At 50.1% G+C, this 27691-nt stretch overlaps 1 protein-coding gene across 4 annotated transcripts in view; it reads right to left on the bottom strand.

Moving 5' to 3' along the window:
- Nucleotides 1-216: 216 nt before the first annotated feature.
- Nucleotides 217-27691, bottom strand: part of Brpf3 (bromodomain and PHD finger containing 3) — a 33109-nt gene continuing 5634 nt past the window's right edge. For 3 of the 4 annotated variants that reach the window (XM_087898371.1, XM_087898373.1, XM_087898372.1), the window contains exons 3-13: nucleotides 25677-25833; nucleotides 23085-23216; nucleotides 20247-20375; nucleotides 19657-19969; nucleotides 18822-19124; nucleotides 16922-17428; nucleotides 14818-14911; nucleotides 10074-10171; nucleotides 7001-7098; nucleotides 2989-3143; nucleotides 217-2318 (exon numbers count right to left, since the gene is read on the bottom strand). In XM_087898371.1, coding sequence (XP_087754497.1) covers nucleotides 2135-2318; nucleotides 2989-3143; nucleotides 7001-7098; nucleotides 10074-10171; nucleotides 14818-14911; nucleotides 16922-17428; nucleotides 18822-19124; nucleotides 19657-19969; nucleotides 20247-20375; nucleotides 23085-23216; nucleotides 25677-25833 — 2170 coding nt within the window. In that variant the 3' untranslated portion in view covers nucleotides 217-2134. The remainder of the gene's footprint in view (nucleotides 2319-2988; nucleotides 3144-7000; nucleotides 7099-10073; nucleotides 10172-14817; nucleotides 14912-16921; nucleotides 17429-18821; nucleotides 19125-19656; nucleotides 19970-20246; nucleotides 20376-23084; nucleotides 23217-25676; nucleotides 25834-27691) is intronic. The other variant, XM_087898374.1, reaches the window with a different exon arrangement.

The following is a 27691-nucleotide window of genomic DNA, read 5'->3' on the forward strand; positions in this document are numbered from 1 at the left end:
TCAGCATGGCACAAAAAAGCCAGAAAAGGTAACGGTGGAGGCGTGGCCACCCCCACGACCATCCTCAGCCCCGCACTGTGCTCTCCTCACACCCACCCAGGAGATCCAAAGCACAGACCAGACAAGCCCATTCTTAATGACTCGGCCTTCAGAGAAGTGGGTGGAGTGAGGACAGGAGGCCCCACCAAGGACACCAAATACAGCACAGCAAACCACTGCCCATTAGAACATTTATTTCTCAGAGAGAAAATAAGACGTCATATTATAGTAGGTAAAAGTAACTCTCGTATTCTTTACAGGCATAGATTTTCTGTTTATTACCTCTTATAACCATCTGTTATAAACAACTCTAGAAGGCAAATAAAGTCACTTTCTACAATAAATAGAGCATCGTGTGCTTCACAGCAGACGACAGAGGCCGAGGCCCCGTGCCACAGCAGGGTCTGAGCCGCCTTCTGTTCTAAAAGGAGCAGTTTCTTAAGTGGGACTCAGAGAGAGTGAAAGGTTCGGAGACTGAAAAATAGAAGATAAAGTGTCGGGGGAGGGAGAGAGACGGGGAGAAAGCCCCGAGATCTTACAACACAGGTTTAGACAAGGGTCACAGAGTCCACAGCTGACCAACTACCTGGGGAGAGGGGGACACATCGGCTCCTTTACTAAACCACACCGCATGGCTGCACAGTGGAGGATTCCGATAATGGAGAGTATAGGCCCGAATAACTTAGCGACAGTATCTTACAGTTATATACACCGCGCTCTTTACTGGACAGAACCCCGCCCTCTCTGTGATTTTGTTGGCTCCCTTTTAAACTCTGGCTCGAGTCCCAAATGTGGAAGAAGTTGGTGGTTGACTGGCTGCGTTTTAAAAAGTCTGAGTATGTAAAAATGGCAGTGATCTCCCCAGTGACTGTTTTGCCCAAAACCCCCTATGAAAAATTTAAAACAATTAAAAATAACATCAAGATAGAAATCAACATGGCAATCAGCGGTCCGCAAACCCGCCTGCGGCTTTGGTGCTTAGGAGGTGAAAAGAAATGTCAAGAGCAGAAGCCTCTGAAAGTTGCGTTGGTTTGTCAGTCAGCGTTCCTCATTCACAGTTTGTTTTCCTTCCTTTGGGAGGTGAGGGAGGAAGTTGAGGAGGTGAAGGTGGGGAGAAGGATGAAGACAGGGCAACAAAGAAAAAGGCCGTGTCCCGGCTCTGGGCAGCAGGAGCAGAGCCAGGGGAGGGTGCTGGAGGGCAGCCCGTGCCCCTGCGGTGATGGCGCGCAGTAAGGCTTAAGTCTGCTGCAGGGGGAGGGACAAGCAGCATGCCAGCTGAAGGGCGGCACCCTCAATGCCTTCTGCATGGACAGGGGCCCACCCTCGGCACTCCTCAGCCAGATGGAGGGCGGGAAGCCCACTCCATCCACAGGGCATGTACACGCAGCTGGGCTAGGCATGTCAGCAGCACAAGTGGAAGTCTGTGGGTGTGGGGAGACTGGGGTAACTTCTACCTGGGACTCAGGTGGCTGGCGGACACCTAATCTAACATAGCAGCTGGTCAGGAAGGAAATGGGCATCAAAGAAAAAGATGGATTTGGTGATGTTGCTGTCAATTTGGCACGAGGGAGAGAGGAGAGCAATGGGAAAGGAGAGCCTGGGCTGGGTGTGGACGATGAGACAGGAGGGGTGAGATCGGGTGATGTGGGGGGAAGGGGAGCTCAGTGGGTTCCCGAGGGACCCTGGCACATCTCTGGGATCAGTGTCAGAACCTTGCCTGCCCTGAGGTATGGTTAGCTAGCTGGGAGAGGCATGGAGGGAGCAGTTGGCCCCAGAAAAGCAGCCTAGGACCTGGTGCCCAGTGGCCCAGGTCCACTCCCTGGCTGGCCGAGACTCTCAGCTGTTTCTGCTTCTAAGTGATTCTTCAGTGGAATGTCCCCGGGGACCTTGGGTGGGAGTTTTTGGCACACAGTGGCCCTCCAGGGGAACCACTTGATTGGTCAATTCTGGGCCTTGCCCTTGGAGACCCAGTCCAGTCAGGGCCTGCCATGAGAAAGAAGCTGCCAGTCAGACACTTGGCAGGGGCAGAAGAGGCTTCTCGTGCCTCAGGGACAGAGGAGAGGCAGAGCAGGCAGACACAGGCCCAGTTCCACTCTTACAGGTAGCTGGAAGTGACAAAGGAGTGGGGTCCACGGACTCGGCTAAGGTGGATCATTGCACGGTCATAGGCCACCTGTACCGACTTCCGGATGCTGGTCTTGCGGCCTTCCAACATCTTGAGTTTGTCCACAGTGTCCTCCACACCCAGTGGCAGGACTTTGTCCCTTGGAAGCCACTGCCTGAAAGAAAACACAGTTGAGATGCAGCTACACTCCTACCTACTCCACACCTATATCTTACTGGGTCAGGGGAAGGCAGACTGGAAGGCCCCAACTGTTCTCCAGCAGACAGGCCTAGCAACCCCACAGGCCTGAGCCTTGCCCTTGGGCATGTCTGTTACCAGACGACAGCACTTTGTCAGTCACAAGCCCTAAGGCCTTACATAAAGGACACCTCATTGCCCAGATTCCCTCAGAACAGGAGGGTGGGGACGGGTGTGTGTTGTATGTGCGCACGTGCTGTGTTCGGCTTTCAGTTTACTCTCTTTCCAGTAACTAGTTACCATGACAGCTGCCTACCTACACAAGGTCATGCCTGTCCCAAGGAACGGGTGGCATTTGGTAACTATTGGTTTAAGGGTATAAAGATCCCCAATTCTCAATACCTCTTCTGAGCTCTACAGAGAATAGCTGAGGCTTCTATTGGACTGCCTGGGGCTGTGGACCTACCCTGCGGCTTTATGGGCCACCTGGGGAAAGGCTCCTCTTGAGGAGCTCCCCATTACTCTAAGCACCACTAGCTGGTGTCGTTAGGAACAGCTACCACAGGCTACATGGGCCAGCTGAATCCTCCTCACACGGGGTGGAGCCTGCACCCTGGCAAGGGTCCTGCAGCAGCTAGGCCACTTACCAGGTGCGTTTGTTGTCAAAGAAGAGGACAAGGAAGAGCTTCTCTCCAGCCTCTGCCTGCTTCTGCTCGCCCAGCTTCAGCACGTCCAGTGGAGGGACAGGAATGGGGACACCATTGTGCAGGAGGCCCTCCCGGGGCATCTTGGGATCGATGATCTGGAGGCAGAAAAGGGGACAGGCTCTGAGCAGGGGAGAATGGAAAGCCACAGGACCAACCATCAAGGCACTGAGAACCTAAGCACAAAGGGCTCAGGTCTACAGATAACCGGGCGATGGAGGGGCTGGCATGAGCTCCTCTGTACCGTTCCCCAGTCCACCGTTCTACTCTCTCCACAGACTGAGTGGGACGGAGCAGGCGAACCCTCTCCTCACAGTGTCTATTAGGGAAGGACTACAGGCTGCTACCATGTTGGTCTCTCTTCGCCACCTTTGCAATTCACTTCCAGCACCCAGGGTCTTGCCCCATTGGGCACCGAGGCTGTGACTGTGCGGAAAGTTCAATGTGGCAACAGAGCAACCCCTGTGACTCTATGTAACAGCCTCTGGCTACACACCACCTTCCCAACAGGTATGGGGCAGATACCTGTGATAAGACTGAAGAAGAGACAAAAAGATGGCCGAAAGGGTCAGGTTTGAGGGAGAACCAAAGCACTGGAGGAACTAATCTAGGCAGCAAGCTCCAGAAGGCAGAGCCATCTTATCCTGAGGGAGTGCACCACAGCACAGTAGCTCTCCAGTGAGCAGGAGCCAATCAGTGCAAAGCACAGTAGCTCTCCAGTGAGCAGGAGCCAATCAGGGCACAGCAGCTCTCCAGGTCTGTGGAGCATTTTTGTTGGCAGAGCTCACAACCATCCACACACCATCTCACTTTAATCTCTGACAGGTGTCAGCAGACGGGGGCAGCACCAGCACAGGAGGATGGCGCTAAACCATGGCTGAGACTGAAACAGATGCTCGCAAAGGCGATTACGCCTGTGTGGCCGGCAGCCTCCGACACAGCCCCCACTTCCAGAGCAGCTGGCTCATAACCTCTGTGCACAAAGGCCAACGAGACTTGGAAGCTGACAGAGGAAGCAGCCTCCTCTAGAGAGCAGTCCTAATTCCTATGCCCTGTCCCAGGGGACCTCCTCTCATAATACACTGCTCTCAGACCTTTGGGCATCTGCCAGCACCGCATGTCCCCCAAGACAAGCAGCTGAAAGCAGGTGCTCTGGTAAAGAGTTTACCCTAAGGCACCAGGAGACTGCTCAGCAGTAAGAGCACTTGCTGCTCTTCCAGAGGACCCAAGTTCAGCTCCGAGTACCCAAAGGGTGGCTCACAATCATCTGTAACTCGAGTTCCAGGAGAATTTGACACTTTCTGACCTCCTCAGCACCAGACATGTACAAGGTACACATACATACATACACATAGGCAAAATACACACACACACACACACACACATCATTAATAAATCTAAAATGAAAAATTTAAAGACTCTAAGAACAACCGACTTCTAGCGCACCCACCAGCTATGCAGTGGTCGAAACTATCTCCCAGCCTGTCGCTCTTCCTGGGACTGAGGCTGAAGATATAATGAGAACAGAAACAGCCCTAAGCTCCCCCAGCTACCAAAGAGACAGGGATTACTCTCCCGTGATGACATGCTGGTCATCAAGAGTGAACTGTGGAAGACCTGCTGGGGCAAGAACAAGGAGGATGAGCTGACACCCAAGGACAGCGGCCATACTCCAAAATGGTAACGGTCCATCCACTCAGTACAAATACTGCAGGTTTACAGAGCACAGACATGAAGCTGGCGGGAAGAGTCAACATGCCATACAACCAATGTGCATATACACTCCCACAGCTGCAACACACAACAGCAATGAGGGGAATGTTTAGTCGACAAGCTAGCATGGGGTGGTCTGCACTGCTGTTATTCCAAAACACCCCCCACACACATTTATTTTAAAAAGATTAAAATATAGCATAACATGCAAAATCTACATGCACAGGAAAAGGGATGCAAGGCATGCACCAAAATAGAAACACAGGTTGTGTTCAGGTGGTGACTGAATTTCTTTTTATTTTTTGAGACAGGGTCTCACTATGTAGCCCTAGGATTGGCCTGTAAGCATTGAAGTCTACCTGTCTATGCTGGCATTAAAGGCATATGCCACTATGTCCCAATGTTTTATGTTCTAAAGACTCTTGCATTGTGAGGTTTAAAAACAAACAAAGAAAAACAAACCAAAAGCCACTCCAAACCTGCCAGCATTAATCACTTTCTTAATGACTAAGCTGGGTCCTGTGGTCTCATTTTTACTTCAATGTCTCAGCGACTGGATCAGTGTGAACTTTCCACACCTGCCATAGTAAGAGGGGAACAAGGCAGGCAAAATAAACCAATATGGCTCCAGGAAGTGGTATTGGTGCGGGAGAATTGTCTGTATTCTGTCAATCATATTTTAATAAAATGCTGATTGGCCAGGCAGGCAGTATAGGCGGGAAAGCCAGACAGGAAGTAGGGGTGGAGCAAGGAGAACAGGAGAATTCTGGGAAGCAGGGAGGTTCCTCTGCCATTCCTGTGCAGACCACCGAAGAGGCAACATGTAAGCTGTCACACTGAGAAAGGTACTGAGCCCATGTGGCTAACATAGATAAGGATAATGGGGTAACATAAGTTATAAGAGCTAATAAGTAGCCTGACCTAATGGGCCAATCAGTTTATAATCTTATGGAGTCCTGTGTGTGATTTTCTTTGGGGCCTGCCTGCTGTGGGGTACTGGGCGGGACAGATACCCCAACAAGCCGGCCCTCATGTAACATGGTATGACGTCATCGAGACAGGGTTTCCTCATCATCTCAAATAGGATCAGAGTTCCTGCCTTATCTTAGGAAGCTGCTGTTGGGCTCAAGAGTCATAGAGAACCAGGGCTTCAGACCCTGAAAAATGTCTCAGAACGCTGAGGTCTCAGCCTGGTTTCTGGAAGGCTCATCTGCGTGGAGCTGACTATGTACACCTTAAATTCTAACAGGTCCTTACAGGACCCAAAGGTTCCCAGCTGGTGTTATCTTCCAGGGCTCGTGGCCATTTCCTCCCAACTTGGGAGAGCCTTAGGAGACTGCAGTCAAAGTGGTACATAGTTGTTAGCCACTAATAATGGGGATATAAACCAGAACTAATTTCCAGGCAATTTGTCAACTTGTGCCAGCATTCTGTATAGATGTTGGCCCTAGTGGGTACTCCTAAGAAATGATCACGATTGTGCACCAAGATAAAACTAAAATGCTGACAACAGCACAAAAGAAAATCTAAACAGGGAACTGGGAAATGGTCAAAGAGCGGCACATGAGAGCAACTGAAGGGTGGTGTCACCATTAAAAATGACATGATGGAGGTTTTCATCATGTGGGATGGACACGTTCATGTATGCAGGGAAGCGACAAGGTTAAAGGCGGTACTGCCTCCCATGCACAGGCTTATGCATGGGAGAAGGTGCCGAGTGCAGTCCTGAGGACAGCACAGGGCACAGTTTTTAATGCAGTGGCTCTGAACAAAGGCTTTGCATCCCATGTTGAGCTCTGGAATCAAATTCCAGTATGCTGCTCATTAGTTGGCTAACAGAGCTAAAAGACCCTGCCCCTTCCCTACAAAACAAGATCAACCATTCTGCCCCTGGCAGTTCAAGGATTTAGTGCAGCAGATGTTTCATAGCACAGCTAAGCACCATTAGCAGCATCTTAAAACTGCACCAGGCATGATCCTCCTACACAGAAGCAGATGAACTATGAGGGCCCTGAGAACCTGGTTCCTGCACACCTGGAGCCTTTTGTGTGTGTTGGGGGTAGGCTTGCTGGTTTGCCCCAGGAGAGCTATGGTAAAACCCCCCACCCCTCTGCAGTTAAAGGTGCCCTGACTCCCATCAAACTCTGCTAGCTGGATCCAATCAGTAATCCCCCAAGGCAAGGCAGGGCCAGAGCCAACGGGGGAAGAGGGAACAGGAGGGTGTTGTCTGGGGCAGACTCACCAAGGCAGGGTAGGAGGGGTAGCCTCGGCACTTGGCCCACACCAGCTCCAGGGGCTCCAGGTCTCCGCGGTCTTCAAAGGGCATCAGGAGGCTTCTGCCTGGGGGTGGGGGAGGGGAGGAGACAGAGCCCAAAGGGGACTTGGCATGGTGCCCCAAAGCCTGCCTGTGGCTTCCGTTTAAGCAGGGCAGCCCAGGATCAAGTCAGCAACGCCCCATCCACCCTTCCTTTTCCTTGCCCTTTCCTTAGGAGTTCTTAGATTGGGTCAGGTGTCAAACTAACCCTCTAAATGGCCAAAGAGTAAATATTTCATCCTGTTAGGAGCCATGTAGGCTCTGTGGCTGTAGCAGGGAATTAGAGTCTAAACAAATGAGTATACCTACTCACCAATAAAACTAGTGTTTCTGACACCGACATTTGAATTTCATACAGTTTTCATATCATAAAATACCATCCTTTTCATAACTGAAGAGGTAAACATTCTTAGCTCATGAACCACATAAAAGCAGGCAGCTATAGTTTACCAACCTCTGAACCTGAATTCTGGAACAGCTTCCTTGGTTAAATATAAGGGCTTCATCGCCAGGGTGTCTTAGGGAGAAGGGCCATACCCCAGCTTGAGCAGACAGTGCTGCCTGCACCCGAATGGGGAGTTGCTCTCATGGAGGCTTCACAGGGTAAAAGTGCAGAGAACATCCTAGTAGAGCCCTTTGCTAAGCATTTTCCTGACCAGGCCACAATGGGCCACCCAAGCACCTGGCTGCACCACAAACCAGCGAAGCCAAGCAGTTTGGCAGGTCTTTGGTGATCCTAGGTGTCCAGCCTCACTAACGCTTCGAGCACCACGGAAGCCTCTGTCCTGCCCTACACCTACAAACTGTGAGCGCTCATCCAGCTAAGGAAAAGGGCTCAAATCTGAGAGGGAGATGTGTAATTCTTTTTTTTTTTTTCGCGACAGGGTTTCTCTGTGGCTTTGGAGCCTGTCCTGGAACTAGATCTTGTAGACCAGGCTGGCCTTGAACTCACAGAGATCTGCCTGCCTCTGCCTCCCGAGTACTGGGATTAAAGGCCACCACCGCCAGGTGTGTAATTCTTAACAAAACAGGTCCTGTTTCAAGGCCAGTGAGTGCAGAATGTTAGCCATGAATGGATAAACACCAAGGAGGCTGCGGAGAAACCAGTGCAGCCAGGCACCGGTAAGGCCACAGACCAGTTCAGCACTTTTAGAATGCACTTCTCCGCAATGTCCTAGGAGCATTAAAATAAATATGCTCCAGTTAACTTCCTCTTTGGCAACGTATAAGAAAGGTAATGAAAGGATTCTGGGCCAAAATATGCATTCATTGCCTTGTGTGTGCTGGAAGCTGGAGCTAGCCAATGTCCACCAGAACACACATCGGTCCTGAAGCACTGGTTGTTAGGTAGATGGTCCCAGTATCACAACAGCAAAGAAAGCTCATGAGCCAACAAGAAAAAAGTATCCGAGCAAAACCTGGTGCGTACAAAAGTGTGTGCATCAGATCTGCACTTGTTAAAGTATGCCTAGAAGAAACGGAAGCAACACAGATGGAGACAGCTGTGTTCGGACGGTGACGCTATGGGAGTGCAATCCTTTTTAAATAACCTCTGGCACCGATTTTAGTACGAGGGCTTAAAAAAAAGGGAAAATGTCACCACCAGAAGCACAAAGTGTGTCAGATCCACTTCCTGGCTTCGAGCTTAGATATACATTCGTCTGGACGTGAGACCTGTCGTCTGAGTGCAGACAGTCACGAAGTAATGGAACTCAAAGGCATGCATCCATCAACACACATTGGGAAAGGGGATGACATTAAGGCAGAAGGAAGTGGCTGGACCAGGGAAAGAGCCCTGTGCTTTATAGGGAACTACAAAGACATGGCATCCACAGTGCATGTGACAGACGGCCTGAGTTAAGAAGTATTCTGCTCTGGACCTGCTCCATCTGGGAACCACCCAGCCTCACCCTTGCCCTTGCCTTGTCCTCATTTCGTGAGGCTAAACAGGCATGGCCTACAGAGCTAGAGGGGTCTGAGTGACATGTTATCACTGATGGCTCTAGAGAGCACAGCCAGGCAACACCAACCAAAACTATGAACACACCCTCCTTCAACCTGACAGCTCCAAGGCTGAAATGACCTCTGCACACAGGCTGCTCAGCAGCCCTGATGACGAAGACACGCTGAATGTCTGTCGTGGGAGAGCTACAGAGAAGAAATGAAGACTTCTCCCACATAGTGGGCCACTGGCAAACTGGGATAAAGCAAAGGATTCCTAGCGTACGCCATGAACGAGAAAGAAGGAATGTGGGCCCTCACACTTCTTTCCAACACACACAGGTTCCAGTTTGGCTATACAGTAAGGAGCTCTGGAAAAACAACACAAACACTGCAGCTGATGCTCCAGAGGAACGCGGACTTTCATAAGAGCCCACTGGACTTCTGTTACCATGGGCAGTATTAAACTGTGCTTGCTAGTTTGTTTTTGTTTTGAGTTTTTGTTTGTTTGTCAACTTAGACACACGCTAGGGTCATCTGGGAAGAGGGACTCTAGGCTGAGAAAGGCTTCTATCACACTGGCCTGTGGGCAGGTCTGTGGAACAGTTTCTTGACTAATGATTGATACGGCAGGGCGCAGCCCATCGTAACGGATGCCACCCTGGGCATATGGCCTTGGGCTGTGTGAGAAAGTGGGCTAACAAACCCCAGCACACAATGCTCCTCTGCTTCAGCTCTGGCTGACTTCCCTTCGCGATGGACAAGCTGTGAGGAGAAGAGAACCTTGCCCTCAAGCTGCTTTTGGTCATGATCATTATCACAGCGATACAAACTCAAAGTACAACACAGACTAAGAGAGTTTTAAAAGAAATGTTAGTGACCGGGAGCGAAGGCCACCTCTCTAGCCAGCGTCTGTCGTGGGGGGGGGGGGCTGCAGACTGACAGCCGTGTCTCGGGGGGCTGCAGACTGATGGCCAGGTCGTGAGCCCCTGAAGTGCAGCAGTTCAGACAGTTTGCTCCTCAGAACGTTTCCCCAGCTCAGCCTCAACTGTCTCCTCACCTGAGCCACTGTGGTCTGAGCCTCCATTCACACCGTCCAGGAAGGGCACTCGGGACAGGGCTGGCTTCCCACGGCTGCGTTTGGGAGGTGTTAGGCCACTGCGTACAGAGAAGAGAGCTGAAGTGAGCAGTTTTAACTGCAACAAACCTTCTGTTTTTCCACCCCTGACACAAGGGAAGGACAGCATCTCCATTCCCTCCTGGAAGTTTCTACCAGAAACCAGTCCACCCTTGTGGAGGGACAGTACAGTTCATTCAGAGGGAAGGTCACAGTGCTGGGCATGGCGGGGCATACCTTTAATCCCAGAGGCAGAAGCAGGTGGATCTCTGTGAATTCCAGGCCAGTCTGGTCTACACCAGGAGAGCCTGTCTCATCAACAGCGAGAAGGTCACCACCCAGTCTCACCTCAGACTCTCACTTGTTTGACTCTGCACTCTCAGGGCTGGAGAGATGGCTCAGTGACTGCTTCTCCAGAGGACCTGGGTTCAATTCCCAGCACCCACATGGCAGCTCACAACCATCTGTAGCTCCAGCTTCAGTGAACCCGACACCCATGATGAAACACCCATGCACATAAAATTAAAATATATATATATATATAAAATAGAATCTGCACTCTAAGCTCCACATGCTTCATCTTGACAAACCAATTTCTTTCTGAGGTCCTAAAATTTGCCTCTTTCCCAAATGTTCTATAACAGGCATGTCTTCTTTCCAGAATTAGCAAAGACATTTTTAAATTGGGAAAAACAAAAAACACCACTTCTCACTTCCAAATGGTTTATGTGAGAAGTTTTCCTTGGGTAGGATTTTTTTTTTTAAATTTGATTTTTACCAACTAAAAAGGAGAGCAATTTCTTTCTTTACAGAAGGCTCCGACAGAGAGGCAAAGTCTGGTGGGTGAGATGGGTTAGTGGGTAAAGGCGCTCGCTGCCGAGCCTGAGTGTGATCCCTGAGACCCACACGGTACAAGAGTTGTCCTCTGACCTCCATAAACATGGTGGGCACACATAAACACATTCTTAAGAGGAAGTTAAATGCTGGGCATGGTGGCTCACGCCTTTAATCCCAGCCCTCAGGAGGCAGAGACAGGCAGAGCTTTGTGAGTCTGAGGCCTGCATGGTCTACAGAGTGAGTTCTTAGCCAGCCAGAGATACACAGTGAGACCTTGGCAAAAAGAGAGAGAGAGAGAGGGTGGAGGAGGGAATGAGGGAGGGAGGAAGGAAAGGTAAACTCTAAGGCAAACTATATATACAATGGACAAGAAAAGAAGTAATAACCATGGCCACCAGGGCACTGGCATTTTGAAACGCCCCCACCCCCACGTGGCTTAAATGCAATCTAGAGCTGAGAGCTTCTGGGCAAGAAAAATGCGGCTGGGAACCTTAAAAACATTATGGCTGCCGAGTCTGGAGGCACATATTTTTAATCCCAGTACTAGGGAGGCAGAGGCAGATGAGTTGAGGCTAGACCATCTACAGAGTGGTTTCAAACCAGATTAGCTATACAGTAAGTCTCTGTCTCAAAAATAAATAAAAACATTGCTGATACATAATTTTTTGACCAGAAAAAAATGGTTAGAGAGTCCATTTTTTACAAAAAAGCCAAAATGTTTAGAAAACCCTGGATGTGATAAACCGTAGCAAGGAGTGGGAATGGCTACAGTGAGGTACTCGATTTCACTGAGTCAGAACTGAGTTTATGCTAAGAAAATTCAGCTTAATCAAAACCACAACTCCCATTCCTTCAGTAAACAAAGTTAGCACCTGTTTGGAAAACAATGCCAAGAATCCTCAGTTCATACGGAGAACCATGTGCACTCACCCCATAAACCTGTCTGTGGACTCCAGAGACTGGCATGTAATGGAGATGCTACTGATTTCACTAGAGGTCTCTAAGCTTACACCCTGACCTGGACAGGGCACACGGAACAAGCAGGGCAAGGCAGCTGAGAGACAAGTAAAGGCTACCTCCTCTCATCACCTCTGTGACCCTGGCCAGTGGCACCCAGCGGTGCTGTGGAGAAGCCACGAGTTCACACTATGCACTCTGGGGGTGGTTTCACGTTTTCAGACCACAACTATTCTACCGCAGAGTGCCAGAACGGGCAGGAAAGGCTTGGAAACTAGCCCGCAGAACAACTGTGTGGTTCTGATGAGGCTGATGGACGCTGCTGAGGCTTGCTCTGTGGACCCAGGCCAACGCAGGACAACCAGTCTACAGCTGTATATTGAGTGTAATTTCCACCTACCTCCTCTACCAGACAAACTGCGGGAACTGGCATGTACTTTAACAGTGACAACTCACACCACAGGTGTTGGAGGGTGCGGCTGGGCGTGGTGTGGCATGAATGTCACCCTAGTGCTTGGGAGGTGGAGTTAGGGGGACTAGGAGTCCAGGGACCAGCCTCAGTCACAGTGAGTTCCCTGTCTGCAGTCCAGGAGACTGTCACGGAGTGCAACAATGAACAAAAAAAGAAGACCGTCTGAAAAGGCCGTGCACAGAACAAATGGGCAAAAGAGGCTGGGCATGGGCTAGACATCAGCGCACGCCTTTAATCCCAGCACTCAGGAGGCAGAGGCAGGTGGGTCTCCATGAGCCTGAGGCCAGTCTTGAGTGGAGCAGAACAGCCAGAGCTAAACTGAGAGACCCTGTCTCAAACAACAACAAAAAAGATAGTATGGCTTCCGTACAACAGAAAAAAAGCTTCCTTTATATTCTTCCTAGCGTACTGAAGAGGAAGGGGGGCTGGGATAGGGAGAGAGAACACTGCAGTCAGAACCCTTGAATCCCCAATTTTACTTAATCTTTCCTAAAATGTGTGTGTGTGTGTGTGTGTGTGTGTGTGTGTGTGTGTGTAGGTCAGAGGGCAGCCTGTGAGGGGCTGGCTCTCTATGTCTACTGTGGTATTCCTGAGGACTGAACCACATCAGGCTTGGCAGCAGTGCCTTCACCTGTAAGGTCCCAATCCCTCTGTTTGAGCAGACTGAAAGAGGAAATACTGGGGCTGGGGACATGGCTCACTGACTGCTCTCCCAGGGGATCCGGGTTCAATTCTCAGCACCCACATGGTAGCTCACAACTGTCTGTAACTCCAGTTCCAGGGGAATCAACACCCTCACACAGACATAAATGCAGACAAAACACACCAAATGCACATCTGAACCAGCAGGCTATCCTGGCCTGCTTCTTATGGTTCACAGCTGGGAAGCATGCCCTTTGTAAGGTTAAACAGTACCCTTTCCACCTTAGCCAAGGGCCATAAGGGGACCTCACTCCTACCACCTCCAGTAAACTGAATTACCAGGCACCTGCATACTTGCTCAGCTTAGGAGTTTTGCTTTTGTTTTTTAAGCAGGGCTATGCTATATAGCCCGGGCTGGTCTTGAGCTCAAGGTTCTTTTATCTCAGCTGTCTAAGTGTTGGTTTTACAGGTATGGGTCGCAAAGCTTGGCTTAAGCACCTATCTTAGAAGGAAGCCTGAGAGCAAGCAAGAAGCATTTCCTACCATTTTGAAATCTGTCTTCTTTAGTGCTGGTAAACTGTCTCTCATCTACTCTGTGTCTTTGGAGGCTTCAACACACAAGCAGCAAGCATGGGCAATTCTGAGGTTTCGTGGGGAGGAAAAGCTCAAAAGAATTAAGGCAGAAAGCCAGCCCAGGGTCAGTGTGTAACTGGAGGCCCTCACAGCTCACCTGGAAGCTCAGCAGGCAAGCAAGCGTCAAGAGCACACATGCCAGTGAAGGCTGCTTTGGAAGCCTTCAGATACAGACCAGCCTCTCGGTGGATTCTTTCAGCAGCCACCACTCCCTGCGGCACCAGGTCCTCTCAGCCAAGCACCCCTCTCTACCCCAGAGTTTGAAGAACAGAAAACACAGGGCGATGAGCTCAGTAAACTCCTAGACTTGGGAGAAATGAAAGCTATGGTCTCAGAAATCCTCCCTTCAGGTTAAAAAAAAAAAAAATCACAACAGAAGCCCATCCCTTCTCAACAATGACAGGTAACCTGGAGTCTTTGAAAAGAGGGCTTTAAAGTCTCATACTTGCTCACCCTCCAATCTCTGAAGAGGCCACTGCTGTGGGCACTGGGTACAGCTGACAAATGCCTGGAAGCCCAGCACCTGGGAAGCGGGGGTGCAAGGGTTGAGAGCTGGAAGCCAGCTTGAGCTACTTAGTTTGATCCTATTTCAAAAAACCAAGGGCTAACTCCAGACATATTGGTAGTATACGCCTGCCATCTCAGCACCTGGGAGACAGAGGCAACAAAACTGCTTTGAATTCCAGTCCAGCCTGGGCCACACAGCAAGATCCTATTCTCAAGAGACAAAACCAAACCAAAAAGGGCTCGGGCTGTAACTAACTGGTAGAGTACTTGCCTAGCACACGTGGGGCCCATGGTTCAATCATCAGGACCACAGAACAGAAGCCAAAACAAACCAAAGAGACCAACCCTATGAAACCCTAAGAGGCTTAATCAAAACCATGTCTGCAACTAGCTGGGCTATCCACGTGTGTGTGCACCCAGGTGTGTGTGTCTCAAATGGTCACTTCCCTAGGCAAAAGGAGGTTGAGCCCCACAAACCCAGCAACATTTGAAGGTCAACCCCTTCCCTCAGAGCTCCCAGTTACACACTAGAGCCTGAGGAAACAGAGGTGAGAAGAAAGTCCAAACTGTCACTGAATGCAGAATTAAGGAAAATGGCGGTCTCAAGGCTGCCCAAGCTTGGTGGATAAATATCCTTACCTGCCAGCTTCAAACGCCAGTCCTCCACTGAGACCCAAACTACATTCCGAGTCAGACCCACTTTCGGTGTGCTTTCCGAAGCCGTTAGTCACTCCTGCCAAGGACACACAGAGTGAGCCTGAGTGCAGAACCTCCCTTCCCTGACACAGGCCTCAGAGGACTGGAGTGGGTAGGAGGCTGCTCCTCCCCTGTAAGGACAGCACTTTAGGTAGCCGTGAGCAGACTGTATTACCTGAGCAGCACACACCTGACAACCGAGGGAAAACGTAGGACTTCTCCACCCAGGCGGACTCACAAGTCCCTGGCCTGCTCTATCTTTGAACCTGGATTACCAGTGAGTTCCTCTGCTGATACACATGAGCCCGCCCCATTCCAGCAGTTGGCAGCAGCCTCCTTCTTTGGGGATGATAGCAGAAGCTAAGGGCTCAGTATCATCCGCACCCAGAGGTAGCTCACAGAGCTAGGGAGAGTTGCAGAGGGCAGATTTTAAGGGCTACTGCAGCCCAGATCATTGCAGAATGGAGCAACAGAACCTTGGCTCCAGGCTGAGTTTGGCCCCTGCCTTCTGTGACATAGAGGATGCTGTTTGGTCTGAATCCTTTTGCAGCAAGGCACCTCAGGTAGAGCGGGCTGCTTCATCATCCTAGGGTCACCTTACCATGGAAGGCTTCCTTTTTTTGAATCTATTGAATTCTAACTCCAGAGTCCTCCAACTCTGACCACAGAACAAAGACTGAAGGAGGATCAGGCCCCTGATTTCAGAGCTGCGACAGAAGCCATGGCTAGAAAATTGTGAGGCCATCCAGACCCATTGAGAGAAGGTGCCTGAGCCTAACTGGCCCTTCTTCCAATATGAGACCTCGATGTGAGTCCCAGAAGCCCACTGTGCCCTGCCTGCTTTCTGAGCCCCAACTACAGTTGCTTACAGAAATGTTCCCGAGTGCCTGCATGTGAGGGCTAGGAAAGGAACGCTGCTGCAGTATCCCCAAGCATGAGAGCTCCAGGCTGATGGGCCTGATGTCCCCACTAGCAAAGGCCTTCATTTTTAGTGCAGTGTTCTCCATGCTGTTTGGCTGAGACAGAGAGCTGAAGAGATGACAATAACTGCTACCGTTGGCTGCTATTTGCCGTGTTCCTAATCTGCCCCAACCTCTGCACTGCAGGGTAGGAATCAGTAAGATGCAAACAGGCTCAGAGAGGGCACACAGCCAATGAAGTCATGATCTGAACTTCAAGCTCTTGCTCTCTATCCTAAATGTCTAGCCTCCTACAGAGAAGTACAGCCAACAGGAAGGACCTTCAAGAGGAGTCTTCTCTACTCCAGGTCAAGTTTCCTGAATAGCTCTGGTGACATCCCCCAACCCCACACTTTGGGCTCTGATTTTTTAGCAACTCCGAGGACCTCTCTACTTTCCCCTGGACTGGGACTCCTGTGGAGCTGGAACTGGTACTTTCTCCCCACCGGGAACCAGCGCATGCTGGACATGCAGTCAGGACTCCCGTGACCTCCTCTCCCACCCACCTCACTGCTGCAGCTGACTCCTTTGCTGCTCTGTGGACATGCCAGTGCATTCCCACCTCCAAGACATTTGCTCATCTGTCCTTCTTAGAATATTCTTCCCCTAGATGCCAGCAGTTCAGACCTTTAGCCCCTTCAAATCTTTACTCAAATGTCCCCTTCTCTGACTGCTCTGTCTCATTCCATCCAGCACTCTCTGTCCCTCTTCTCTAATGGTTTGACGTGTGGTTTTTTAATTGTCCCCACAGTTTCTAATACAAGACCCTCATTTGCCTTTCGTCTATTTCTTCTGTAAGAGAGATGTTCGTGTTCCGTTCACTAATTTTCCTCCAGGGCCTAAGGCAGTGTCTGATAAAAGTATCAAGGGCAAACTGAAGTGAAGGCAGGAACCATTTTACCACATAAAACCTTACAACTCCCTTGAGGCCAGTGCTAGTCCGGCATACAAGCTGGTCCTCCAAGAACAACTGCTCTAAGCTGTTTTCTCAGAGGCCACCAGAGATGACTGACGGGGGAAGGTGGCCCTTGGCAAGGCAAGCGGGCAAACAGATGGGAAATAGCAAAAGAAGTCACAGGCAGGATCACCTGTCTCTTCCTCCTGCTGAGGGGACCTCTCCCCATCACTGTCACTACAGCTCCTGCTCCTTGGCCTCTTCCTGGAACAGTGCTCATCTTCTGTGCTGGCTGGGGAAGCCGGAGAGCCCACTGCACCATGGTCCTCGCCATTCTCCAGGGTCCCGTCTGGACTCCTCTGCAGCTTAACCCCATTCTTGGCCTTCTTGAAGAGGACTGATGTACGGCGGCCCACCCCACTGAGAGGGGTACCAGGAGGGCTGTCAGGGTTTATGAGAGACAGTCTATCAATGCCATTGTCACTGAGCAAGCATTGCAAGGGCTCGCTCCCCAGCTGCAGAGCTGAGTTCTCCAAGAGCTCATCATCTTCCACCTTCCGGGACTTTAGGGACCGGCTTGAAGGCTTGCTGTCACTGATGGGTTTCAGGGTGGGGGGATCTGGGGGGGACTCCTGCTCAGACAAGGACGGTGCGGGCCCAGTAGGCTCCAGGGTTGGTGGGGCAGGTATTTTGGAATCATCTGTTGAGAAAAAGAGAACCTGCTTGAACATTCTAGCAACGGTCTGCACCCACCAGCCAGATAACGACTCTGATGGGCAAGAAAGCCTGAGAGAGCCACCTGTTTGGGCAGTAATCCGGTGAGGTTTCAGCTGGACAGGCTGGAGGACATCAGAATTTTCTCACTTGTCCTCAGCTTTGTTTGTGGGGACACACAGCAGACAGCAAAGGTGTTTGCGGATTTAGGGAACTCAGACCAAGCACACTAAGTCAGAGCTTCCCAGACCAGTCTGCTCCACTTGGAACTTTACTCCCAAGCCATAGCTCAGACCCTCCCATGTGAACCTCTGCGACTTTACCTTGAAACTCTCTGAGTGACGCTGGGGTCACTGGCCACTGTGCATGTGTCAAGGAGAGGAACTCAGATGACGTGCTGACTGCCACATGAACGTTACGAAGAGTCACAATGGTCACCTATGCGGATTCTCAATCGTGTCCCTGACCCACACTAAAATGGACCCAATCCCTTCAGTGGGAGTCTTACCAAATAGAGGTAACTCCCGTGTTTAGACCATGTGAGTGGCAGGCCTCCCTAAACCTCGGGCTCAGGGCAGGGGCAGGTACCGGTGAGATAATTCTGTCCTCACCAAAGGGAAGGCATGGGAAGCATCTCAGCTCATAAACAGCTCCTGGGGTTTTTTAGAATCAGGTCCTCAATTCACTAAGGTAGGGGATAGTTCAGAAAGCCACCTGCTTAAATCAATTAGGCCTTTTATAGTCTGACACCTCTGCCTGGGATGGCCTACAGCCTTGGCCAGCTGTGATCAAAACCAAGAGTCAAGCCAGGTAGCAGTGGTGCACGCCTTTAATTCCAGCACTTGGGAGGCAGGTGGATCTCTGTGAATTTGAGGACAGCCTGGTCTACAGAGCAAATTCCAGAACATCCTGGATTTTAGAGAAAACCTGTCTCAAAAAACAAAACAAAACAAACAAAAAAAGTCCAACCAACCAACACCCCAAGAGTCCAGAAGAAGGGTCTTCACATCCCTTCCCCTCATATCCCAGGCTTCTCAGAGCTTCTCCAGAGTGGTAGAGTAAGCTGCTTAGCTGTACCATACAGTACCACTGTATCAGGAGCTAAACTGCCTGATACCTACCTAGTATGTAGCTACTGGGCTCCAGCACCCTAAATCCAGACCAATACAAGAGCCAACATCTACTCTGACAAATAAATTTTATTCTCTACTGATGACTAAATATTTGTTAATAGCATCCCAAATGAGATATGAAGGGAGACTCCCTCCAAGGGCTTTGTTTATTTGCAGGGTCAGACCTATACTCTCAAGAGATGATAGCCTCTTACTCCTGACTACCCTACCCACTCCGCACCCTGCCTGTCTGTGACCCTCTCTCACCTCTGTCCCCATCATCTTCTGGCTCTGCTTGCAACGCCTGCTCCAGAACAGCTGCATCCCCCCGAGGTCCTGCTGGCAGCTCCCCATTGGACACTGTCTTGTTCAGTGACAGCAGCTGTGGTGGCGCTGGCTGTGCTAGCTTTTGCCGAAGGGCATTGATCTCCCTGCGTAACATGCGGACACGACGGGTGCGGGCCCCGCTAGACCGCATCGCGCTCACCAGATCCAGTTTCTCTAGCAGCTCCTTCAGCTGCACCTCTGGGGACAGATGGGCCCGGTTTTCTGGGATGAGGATGTTGTCCACTGCCATAGAAAAGGGAGGACAGAAGAGGCTGAATGGCGAGCCTAGCACTGAGAAAGAGAAATCTTCTGGATGCAAAGTAAGGGCCTGGAATGCCCGGGCCAGGCCTCCCAGCAGCGTCAGTGTGGGCCTTGGCCCCACAATACTACTGCCTAGAAATGGTGGGTGAGGAACAGCTCCAGGGGGCATTCAGTTACAGCGGTGGCCACACAGCAGGCATGCAGTGGTCTAGCAATCCCTGGCCAGAGATTATACAGCAAGCAGAGACAAGCAAAATGGCGCTCACAGGCACTCTACTTTCTGGTCCTCCCAGCCCATGCTCCAGAGCTACATTTAGGGGCCCAGAGGCCTTGGCTTTCCAAGCAGCTACGCCTTTTCTACCACTCAACAGGCACTCAGCACACCAACTACGCCTCAGGGTTATTCAAGCCGCACACCCATCTGCTCCCAACCACAGCTTGGCTCTCTGGGCCCTGTCCTTGTGCTGCTCGTTCATCCTGGTCCTTCTCCTCCCTACCCACCCAAGCTTCTCACCATCCTCCCAGGAGAATCGGTAAAAGTCTTCCAATTTGGGTGACTCGGGCAAGTGGGTGCCCCTCTCGGGATCATAGCCGATGTTCTCTGCCTGCCGACGAGCGTGCCGCAGGATGGCCCCTCCCAGGTCCCGCAGGCGAACAGCTGCTCGGTGGAAAATTGTGTCTTTAGCGTTATACTTCATGCAGTTGGTAACTATAAGGTTAAAGTCCTCCTCAAACTCCTCCAAGGTGTGGTACAGGTGAGATTCCAGCTTCCGCCTCATAGTAGAAAAATCCATTGGCTTGGATATGAATTCCAGGTAATCTGGAACCTAAACATATAAAACCTGTACAATTACAACAACTATTTATGAGCCACACAGGCGCACCCTTCACTGCTACTCTGACCTCCCAACTCTCTGCTGTGGCCATGTCAGGCTCACTAAAGAGCCTCAGGGCATGGTCCACCCAAACAATGGGCAAGTCTACTAGCCTGCCAAGACACCACCCACCCTCACTTCTAGATGCCCTGTGGTTCAACCCCTTCCTTCCTTGGCCTACTCAAAGCTTATTTCCAGAGCAGGCTTGCTGCTTAAAGGGACGACTTGCCTCATCCAGGCTGACAGGTTCAGCAAAGATGTGTGCAGGGTCCTTCTCCTGAAGCAGGTCCAGAGTTGTCCTCAGCAGGACTGTGAATGGCATCAGCTCCAGCTCCATGGCAGCCTGCTGCACCCTGACCTGTGATGAAAGCAGGAGTAACCAGAACGTTCAACAGAGACTCACTGGGTCTTAAGCCTGATTGTCGTTAATCACCTGCCACAGACCTTCACAAGGTATAGAGCTGCCCACCCACCCCAAGGGTAAGGACACCAAGAATGCTATATGACTTGAATGTCTCCCAAAAGTTCACGCATCAGAATCTTAACTCCCAGTTGTGAGGGTAGAGAGGTGCCGGCATCCTGTGGGCTTCACCCTTAGGATGGGTTAGGAGTCTTGGAGCAGGATGTCACAGGAGCAACCGCGGTGGAGACAAACTCTCCACTCGTGCTATCCACAAGACGAGCTGTGGTATGGTGCCTTCTCACCAGTCTGTCAGCATGCCCATACTTCCCAGCCTCCAGAGTTGGGAGCCTAACCAACTCTCCTTTGTAAATGACCCAGTCTATGATAATCTATTATAGCAGCAGAAAATAGATTAGAACAAACAGCTACTTTATAAATGTTTTCTGTGTATCAAGAACCATACCAAAACATACAGAAGTTGTAACAATCATTGATTATAATAATTAACACTTTTATAATCCATGTTAGGTCCCAAGTAATGGTCTATGCATTTTTAAAAGATTTGCTGTTGGGGAATTATTACTTTAAGGTGTGTTACTTGTATTTATGTTGCATTTGTTTAACTCTGTGAAGCTGTGTTACTGTGGCTGTGTAAAACACCTGATGGTCCTAATAAAGAGCTGAATACCCAATAGAAAGGCAGGAGCAAGGATAGGCGGGGCTGGCAGGCAGAGAGGATAAATAGGAGAAAAGAGCAAGAGTCAGAGAACAAGGAGAGGATGTCAGGGACCACCCATCCAGCCATGGAGTAAGAATGAAAATAAGCTATAAAGAAGTAAAAAAGATTTAAAAAGTCTAGAGGGAAAAGGTAGATGGGTTAACATAGGTTAAGAAAAGCTGGGAAGAAACAAGACAAGCTAAGGCGTGTATCCATAACTAAGAATAAGCCTCCATGTGTGATTTATCTGGGAGCTGGGTGGCAGTTTCCCCAAATGCCAAAAGAATAAAATAGACAACAACAATTTACTTAATTTTTAGTTATGTGTATATGTTACGTGGGGTGGCCAGGCTAAACACTTTATGTAACACTGAGTGTGCCAGGTAGGTATAGACAGACACTTCCACTTCACAAAGAAGGGGAGACAGAGAGACCAGGTAACTGGCTCCAGGTCACAAAGCTAATGGGATAGGTTAGCATGAAGCTCCAGTCAGCATCCACAGTGTACTCCAAACCATAATGCCACCCAGCTCTTCTTCCTGTATTATCTCAATTAATGACATAATAACTGAAGCAGAAATTAATACCCCACTTTATAAATATGGTACATAAAGTTTAGCGACATGATTGAGTTGCCCATGGGTTGGAAAAAAAACTGAGGAAGCGTTTGAGCCTGGGCCTTAGTTAAAACACACGGATGAAACAAATGTGAGCACATGTGACTCTCATGAGCACTGAGCGCTCTCGCTGAGAACATCTGTGTGGGCCCAGGGTGACCGGGAGTCCAGGCTCATCACTCAAGCAGCACCTGCAGTGGTACCCTGGACAATGTTATTTTAACTTGTGTGCCCTGACATGAACACCACAGAGCCGGAGACTCTCCTTCCTGCCTCTTGTCCACATCAACATCAACCTGCCTACCTACCCAGAGCCGGGACCTCTTCCCCTTCCTCTCATTTTCCTGAACAATCTAAGCTACAGGACCTAGCCTGGATACAAATTATAGTTTGACCTGTGGAGATCTCAAGAGATGCCCCTGGCCACTCATGCTAAGCACAGGGAGAGCTGCCCAGGATGCAGAGTGGAACTCAAGCTGTGGACCTAGGAAAGAAGGACTTGCGCTTAAACTGAATGAAAGGAGGAGGGCAGTTTGAACCCAAGCCTTGAAAGCAGGCGAGTAACAGCCGCAATTCTTGGACCAGAGAGAGGTTTGGGCTTGTCAGCCATTCAATTAATAGTATTTGCTCTGGGCCACGTGCGGAGCGCTCCAGCAGACGCTCCAGCAGGGCAGAGAATCGGTACGACCATTGATGACAGCAGCAGCCACCACCTTGCCCGCTCATGTGCCAGGCACGAGTCTCAACTTTTACGTACATGAATTCATCTCTATGATGTCAGCTCTGCCGTTACCACTATGCTAAAGACGAGGAAATAGAGGGATTCCGAGATTAAGTAGTTAACGCTACAGAAACAGAAAGCAGCAGTCTGGCTACACACCTCACGCTCCATGCACTATGCCACCGACCTTATCACCCCCCGTGGGCAGGGACTTTTAGGACGTTCTTGAACTGAGCCTGGTCATTTTAAATGACTCCAAATCCATAAATATTTAAGGCCCAGGGAGAACCTCATGATAGAGGTTGTCATCTTGCAATGTCATGCAATGGCTCCAGAAGCTTTTCAAAATGTTCAGGTCAATCTCCCTCCCAAACCTCCTAAAACAGGAACTCCAGTCATGGGCTCAGGCAGGAGGACTAGGTAAGCTTAGGCTCCAGGCCAAACGAGTTGAACCACAAAACAGAAGCCACCAGAAACACTCCACCCAAAACCAAGTGGGCCGACCACAGAGCCCACAGCACTCAGTGCTGAGGGGAAAAAGAACGCTAGCACCAGAGATGCCACAGAGAAGAGAGGGACCTAGAGAGCCTGGCTGGGTGCCTGCTCACCTGCTCCCTCTTGAGTTTCTCCCTTTTGCGGATGAGCTCGATCAGCAGGCGCGCCCGCTCCAGGTCGTGCCGGAGTTTCTGCCAGTACTTCAGCTCTTCCTTCACGGCACTTGTCTTCTCGTCCTGCTCCCGCTGAGCAAGGCAAGAACAAGCGACTGTGGCCTCCGTCCTCCCACAGCCCCTGCTTCCCCCACATGCACCATGGTTGCTGAGAGCCCGGCCCCAACACCACCCGGGACCTTTCCTCCAAGCTTCCTGACACCATGATGATTCTTTTTTACTAAAGCAAAGCTGAAGCTTATTAAAAAGGTCTTTTTTAAAAAAAGATTTATTTATTTATTGTACACTGGTGTATATATTCTGTGTGAGGGTGCCAATTCCCCAGAACTAAAATTACAGACCGGTGTGAACTGTCATGTGGGTGCTGGGAATTGAAGACAGGTCCTTTCGAAGAGCAGTTAGTGCTCTTAACCACTGGGCCACCCCCCCCCCAGCCCCATGGGGATTCTTTGGTGCTGCACAAACAGCACACACAGTAGCTGGGTGGCTGCGGCGCGCACCTTTAATCTAAGCTCTCAGAAGGCAGAGACAGGCAGATCTCTGTGTGTTTGAGGCCAGCCTGGTCTACAGAGCGAGTGCCAGGACAGCCAGGGCCACAAAGAGAAACCCTGTCTCAAAAACCCAAAGGGAAAAAAAAACAAAAAAAAAAAAACAGGAAAAAAGAACAAACAGTGAAGAGTAACCTGGGACTGTTTCCGCAGGCCCAGAGCCATGGCTGCTCAGCTACGGCCCTCAGAACTGGAAAGAATTTCAGGAGAAAACCAGCAAGCAGAGGTTGAAAGAATCTCACCCTCAAGCTGTGTCTTGGCTGGAAAACAAGTTCAGGTTCTCACTAGTAGCTTGTGGGATTGAAAATACTTTGGTAAAAACAGCAAAAATCAGTGAATTCAGGGTGGAGAAATGGCACAATGGTTAAGAGCTGCAGAGGACCTGACTTACAACCACCTCCTGTAACCCCAGCTCCAGAGGGATCTGCCTCCGGTCTCTACAGGCACCTGCACTACTGCACAAACACAAGTGCACACAAACACACACGCATGCACTTAAATAGTAAAAAATTAAACTTTAGCAGGGTGGTGTTGGTGCACGCCTTTAATCCCAGCACTACAGAGCTACACAGAGAAACCCTGTCTCAAAAATGAACATAAAAAAAGAGGGACCAGATAGAAGTTAGTGCTTCAGTTTGTCTATGACATGTAAACAGGACGTCCAGTAGCATGAGACCCAAGGACAGACAGAAGGGGACAACTGAGGAAGGAATAACCAATGACATGAACATGGGAAGGGAACTAGAGAGGACACTTAGCGTGCAGTGACTGCTAGCGCAGAACGGCTGCCATACCTGACAGGCTGCAGGCTAAAGGGTAGATCATCAATTCTATATTTAACATGACGTTTGGGGGCAAAGGTCACCTGCTCTTACTTTACACAGTGGGTCCACTCTGGCTCTCACTCAGCCCAACATCTGGAGTATTTTGCCTATGTATTTGCGACATTGGACTGGACACTACCCTAGAGTTTATCCTTAAGTCAAGCCTTGTTTTTTTTTTTTGTTGGTTTTTTGTTTTTGTTTTTTAACAAACGGCTCTTGGCCTCAAAGAAACTGAACTTTTGGCAGATTCTACAGCCAAGTTACTAATATGGCTTGAGATCATTTAAGACTATACACTTGAGAGGAAGAGGCAGGCAGATCTCTGAGTTCCAGGGCAGTCAGTGCTACACAGAGAAATACTGTTTAAAAAGAAAAAGAAAAAAGAGGCTGTGCACTCAATCTGCTGCCCCACTGGGCACTCAGCCTGCTAAGTTTACCCTGCCTTAAGAGAAGCAATGGAATCAGCCTTCTGGCCTGGGATCTCCTGTGCGATCAGCTTTACAACCTAAGCATGGCTTTCAGCTTGTTAAGTCCTTTTCTATGTCTCTGCCCCAGACTAGTGTCTGTGTGTGTGCACGTGCGTGAGAGTGCATGAGTGTTGTGATAATCATTTGCTGAATGGCGTCAACAGATTAGAAGCGACCTTAAGACAAATTTCCACCATAAATTTTGGAAACAATGTGTGGATACATTTTGTTATGGTTTCTTTGCAGTATTGCATGTTTCTGGGTCAGCTGGGGTAAAATGATTGGAATCTGGGCTGGAGAGATGGTGCAGCAGTTAAGAGGACCGGCATGACAGACATCACACACAGGCACACCTCAGAGGCACAACAGATCACACATACACAGAGTAGGCAACAGACAAACTACAGATAGGCCAGACAGATGGACGGCACAGGGAGAGAAGTGGAGAATTAAAGTTTGGTCAAATTAACCCAAGAGGAATGGCCTCTCTGAAGCCCTTTAGTAGAGAAACCAATGCAAAGTGTCTCCCTCAGAAGAGGCAGCTGTCAGGTCTGAGGATCTGGGTAGTTCCCGGACAGAACACTCTGAGGTGATCCCGACAGGCCAAGGCTACTCAGAAGGCTCAGGGAGGAGGCATGCTGCCCACCTCCACATCATCCCTCCCCCACGAGCCTCTGCCATCACTGTACCTACCTGCTCGGCGTTTCTCTGGGACTGTAAGTGGGAGTGCAGGCGCCTGATGAGGGGGACACCATTCCGAGCCTGCCGTTTCAACAGCCAGTAGTTGTGAAGCCGCTGCATGAACTGGGTTTTCCTCTGAAAGGACAGACCACTACAGATCTTGTTCAACCTTGAGTAGAGGCAAGGGGTGAGAGACTGGTCAGCAGGAAGCTTGGGCTACATACAACTGCACATCCTATCCAGATCTTGGTCCACTTCTGAACCTTCTAGAGGAAACCAGAGAGTGACCAAACGCCTCATCTCAGGAGAGCCGAGAAAAGACAGCAGAGCTAAGCAGCTCAGACTGAGCAGGACGGGTTCCAACTGCTCTTCCACAGGGCCCTCTCACAGCAGCCCTGCTGCCTGCTGTCACTCACTGTCAGGACAGTACAGAGAAACAGGCCTGCGCTCCTCAACCCACAGTCCCCTCTTGATGAAAAGCAGCAAAAAGAAAACAGGAATTTGAGTAAGCTGTGTGCTATGTGGCCAGTTTCCTGCCTCTGGTGGCGGAGGATCTCACCAAACCCTGGGGTAGCCCACGACCAAGCTCAAAGAAAGTATACCAGGTTACTGCTTCCTGCACCCACATGGAATCCTTAGAGTAATCCGACCTCGGAGGGGTTTTGCGTGTGTGTAAGAGAGATGGGTCTCACTATATTATCCAGGCTGGCCTCAGCCTCCCAAGTAACTGGGATTTATAGGCAATACCCAGCTGATCTTTGATTTTTCATTTAAAAACTCTTAGCATCCCAAAAATGCCTAATTCTGAACCAAATGGAAAAAGGAGAAAAACAACAACAAAAATCTAGATATATAAGAGGACATAAGTTCTGATATCGTAGTCAGCAAAGGCTTAAGATTGAGTTCAAACTAGGGACACCGTGGGGCAGAGCAGGTAAGGGTCCAATGAACACCTTCAGGAAGAGCAGCCCCACTCTCACATCTAACTAAAGGCAGGCACCTGACCAGTGAGTGCTCCTAACGTAGCGAAGATGGTGGCTAAAGGGGGATCTGAATCCATGGCCCCTTCACTACCACAATACACGCCCACGGTAAACAAGGCCCCCGGGTGCTCTTGTAGCCTCCTCTGCTTTATCTCTTCGCCCCACTACACAGAAAGAGAGCTAAGTGTAGCTAATCGAGGTGAAACTTAAGAAAGATAGGCGTGTTCAGTGGGCACTGCCCATCAAAGCCTTCTCCATCTCCGGTCAGATGTTCTTGCCCCAAAGCCAAGCTTACCGAGGCCTTTCCCCGAAGGCCAGCTCCCCACCAACACCCATGCCAAGCACACCTGCCCGCCTGCAGGCCAGCCCCCCTCCCTTCCCCTGCCTCTTGGCTAAGGTGGGGTCAACAGCACCTATGCAGGTAGGGGAGGAGTAACAGTAACAGAAGCAGCAGCAGCAGCCACCATTTATTGAGCGCTCACTATCTGCCAGGCACTGTGCTAAGTATTTGACTCAAATTATTTCTCAGAGCTCCATCTGGTGAGTTTGCCCACATACCCTGGCTTAGAGCAATTCAGCAACTTACCAAAGGTCACACGAGTATTAAATGGCGTGTTTGTTCTTAGTCAGTAGAGCGGCTCCTCAGACAGCAGCTATGACAACCAAAAGGTGGCCCCAGGGCACAGACACCCTACAAACGGGGACTAGGCACTGACCGCTACCTCAGGAGACGACCAAGGCCAGCTGTGTCTAGGAGACACACTCAGGAGTTGCCAAAGTTCTCCAGAGCCTCCCTGTCCTCATCTTGTTCTGCTATCTTCCCCGTGCAGCAAGTCGGGCCGCCTGTTCCCTCATACGGCTGATCTACAACCTACCAGTACTCCTCTGTCCCGAACCTTCTTGTCTTAGCACTTACAGCCCCGAATCTGTCCTTTCCACCTACCCCGACCCCTTAGAACAGAATGTGGCTTATAGTAAGTGCTCAATAAACACCTCATTGAATGAATAAAGGAGCCAACAACTTTACCTCCTGTGGCTGTGGCT

This window comes from Myodes glareolus, chromosome 18 (assembly GCF_982192425.1).
Source record: "Myodes glareolus chromosome 18, mMyoGla1.1, whole genome shotgun sequence".
In the NCBI taxonomy this organism is placed as follows: Eukaryota; Metazoa; Chordata; class Mammalia; order Rodentia; family Cricetidae; genus Myodes; species Myodes glareolus.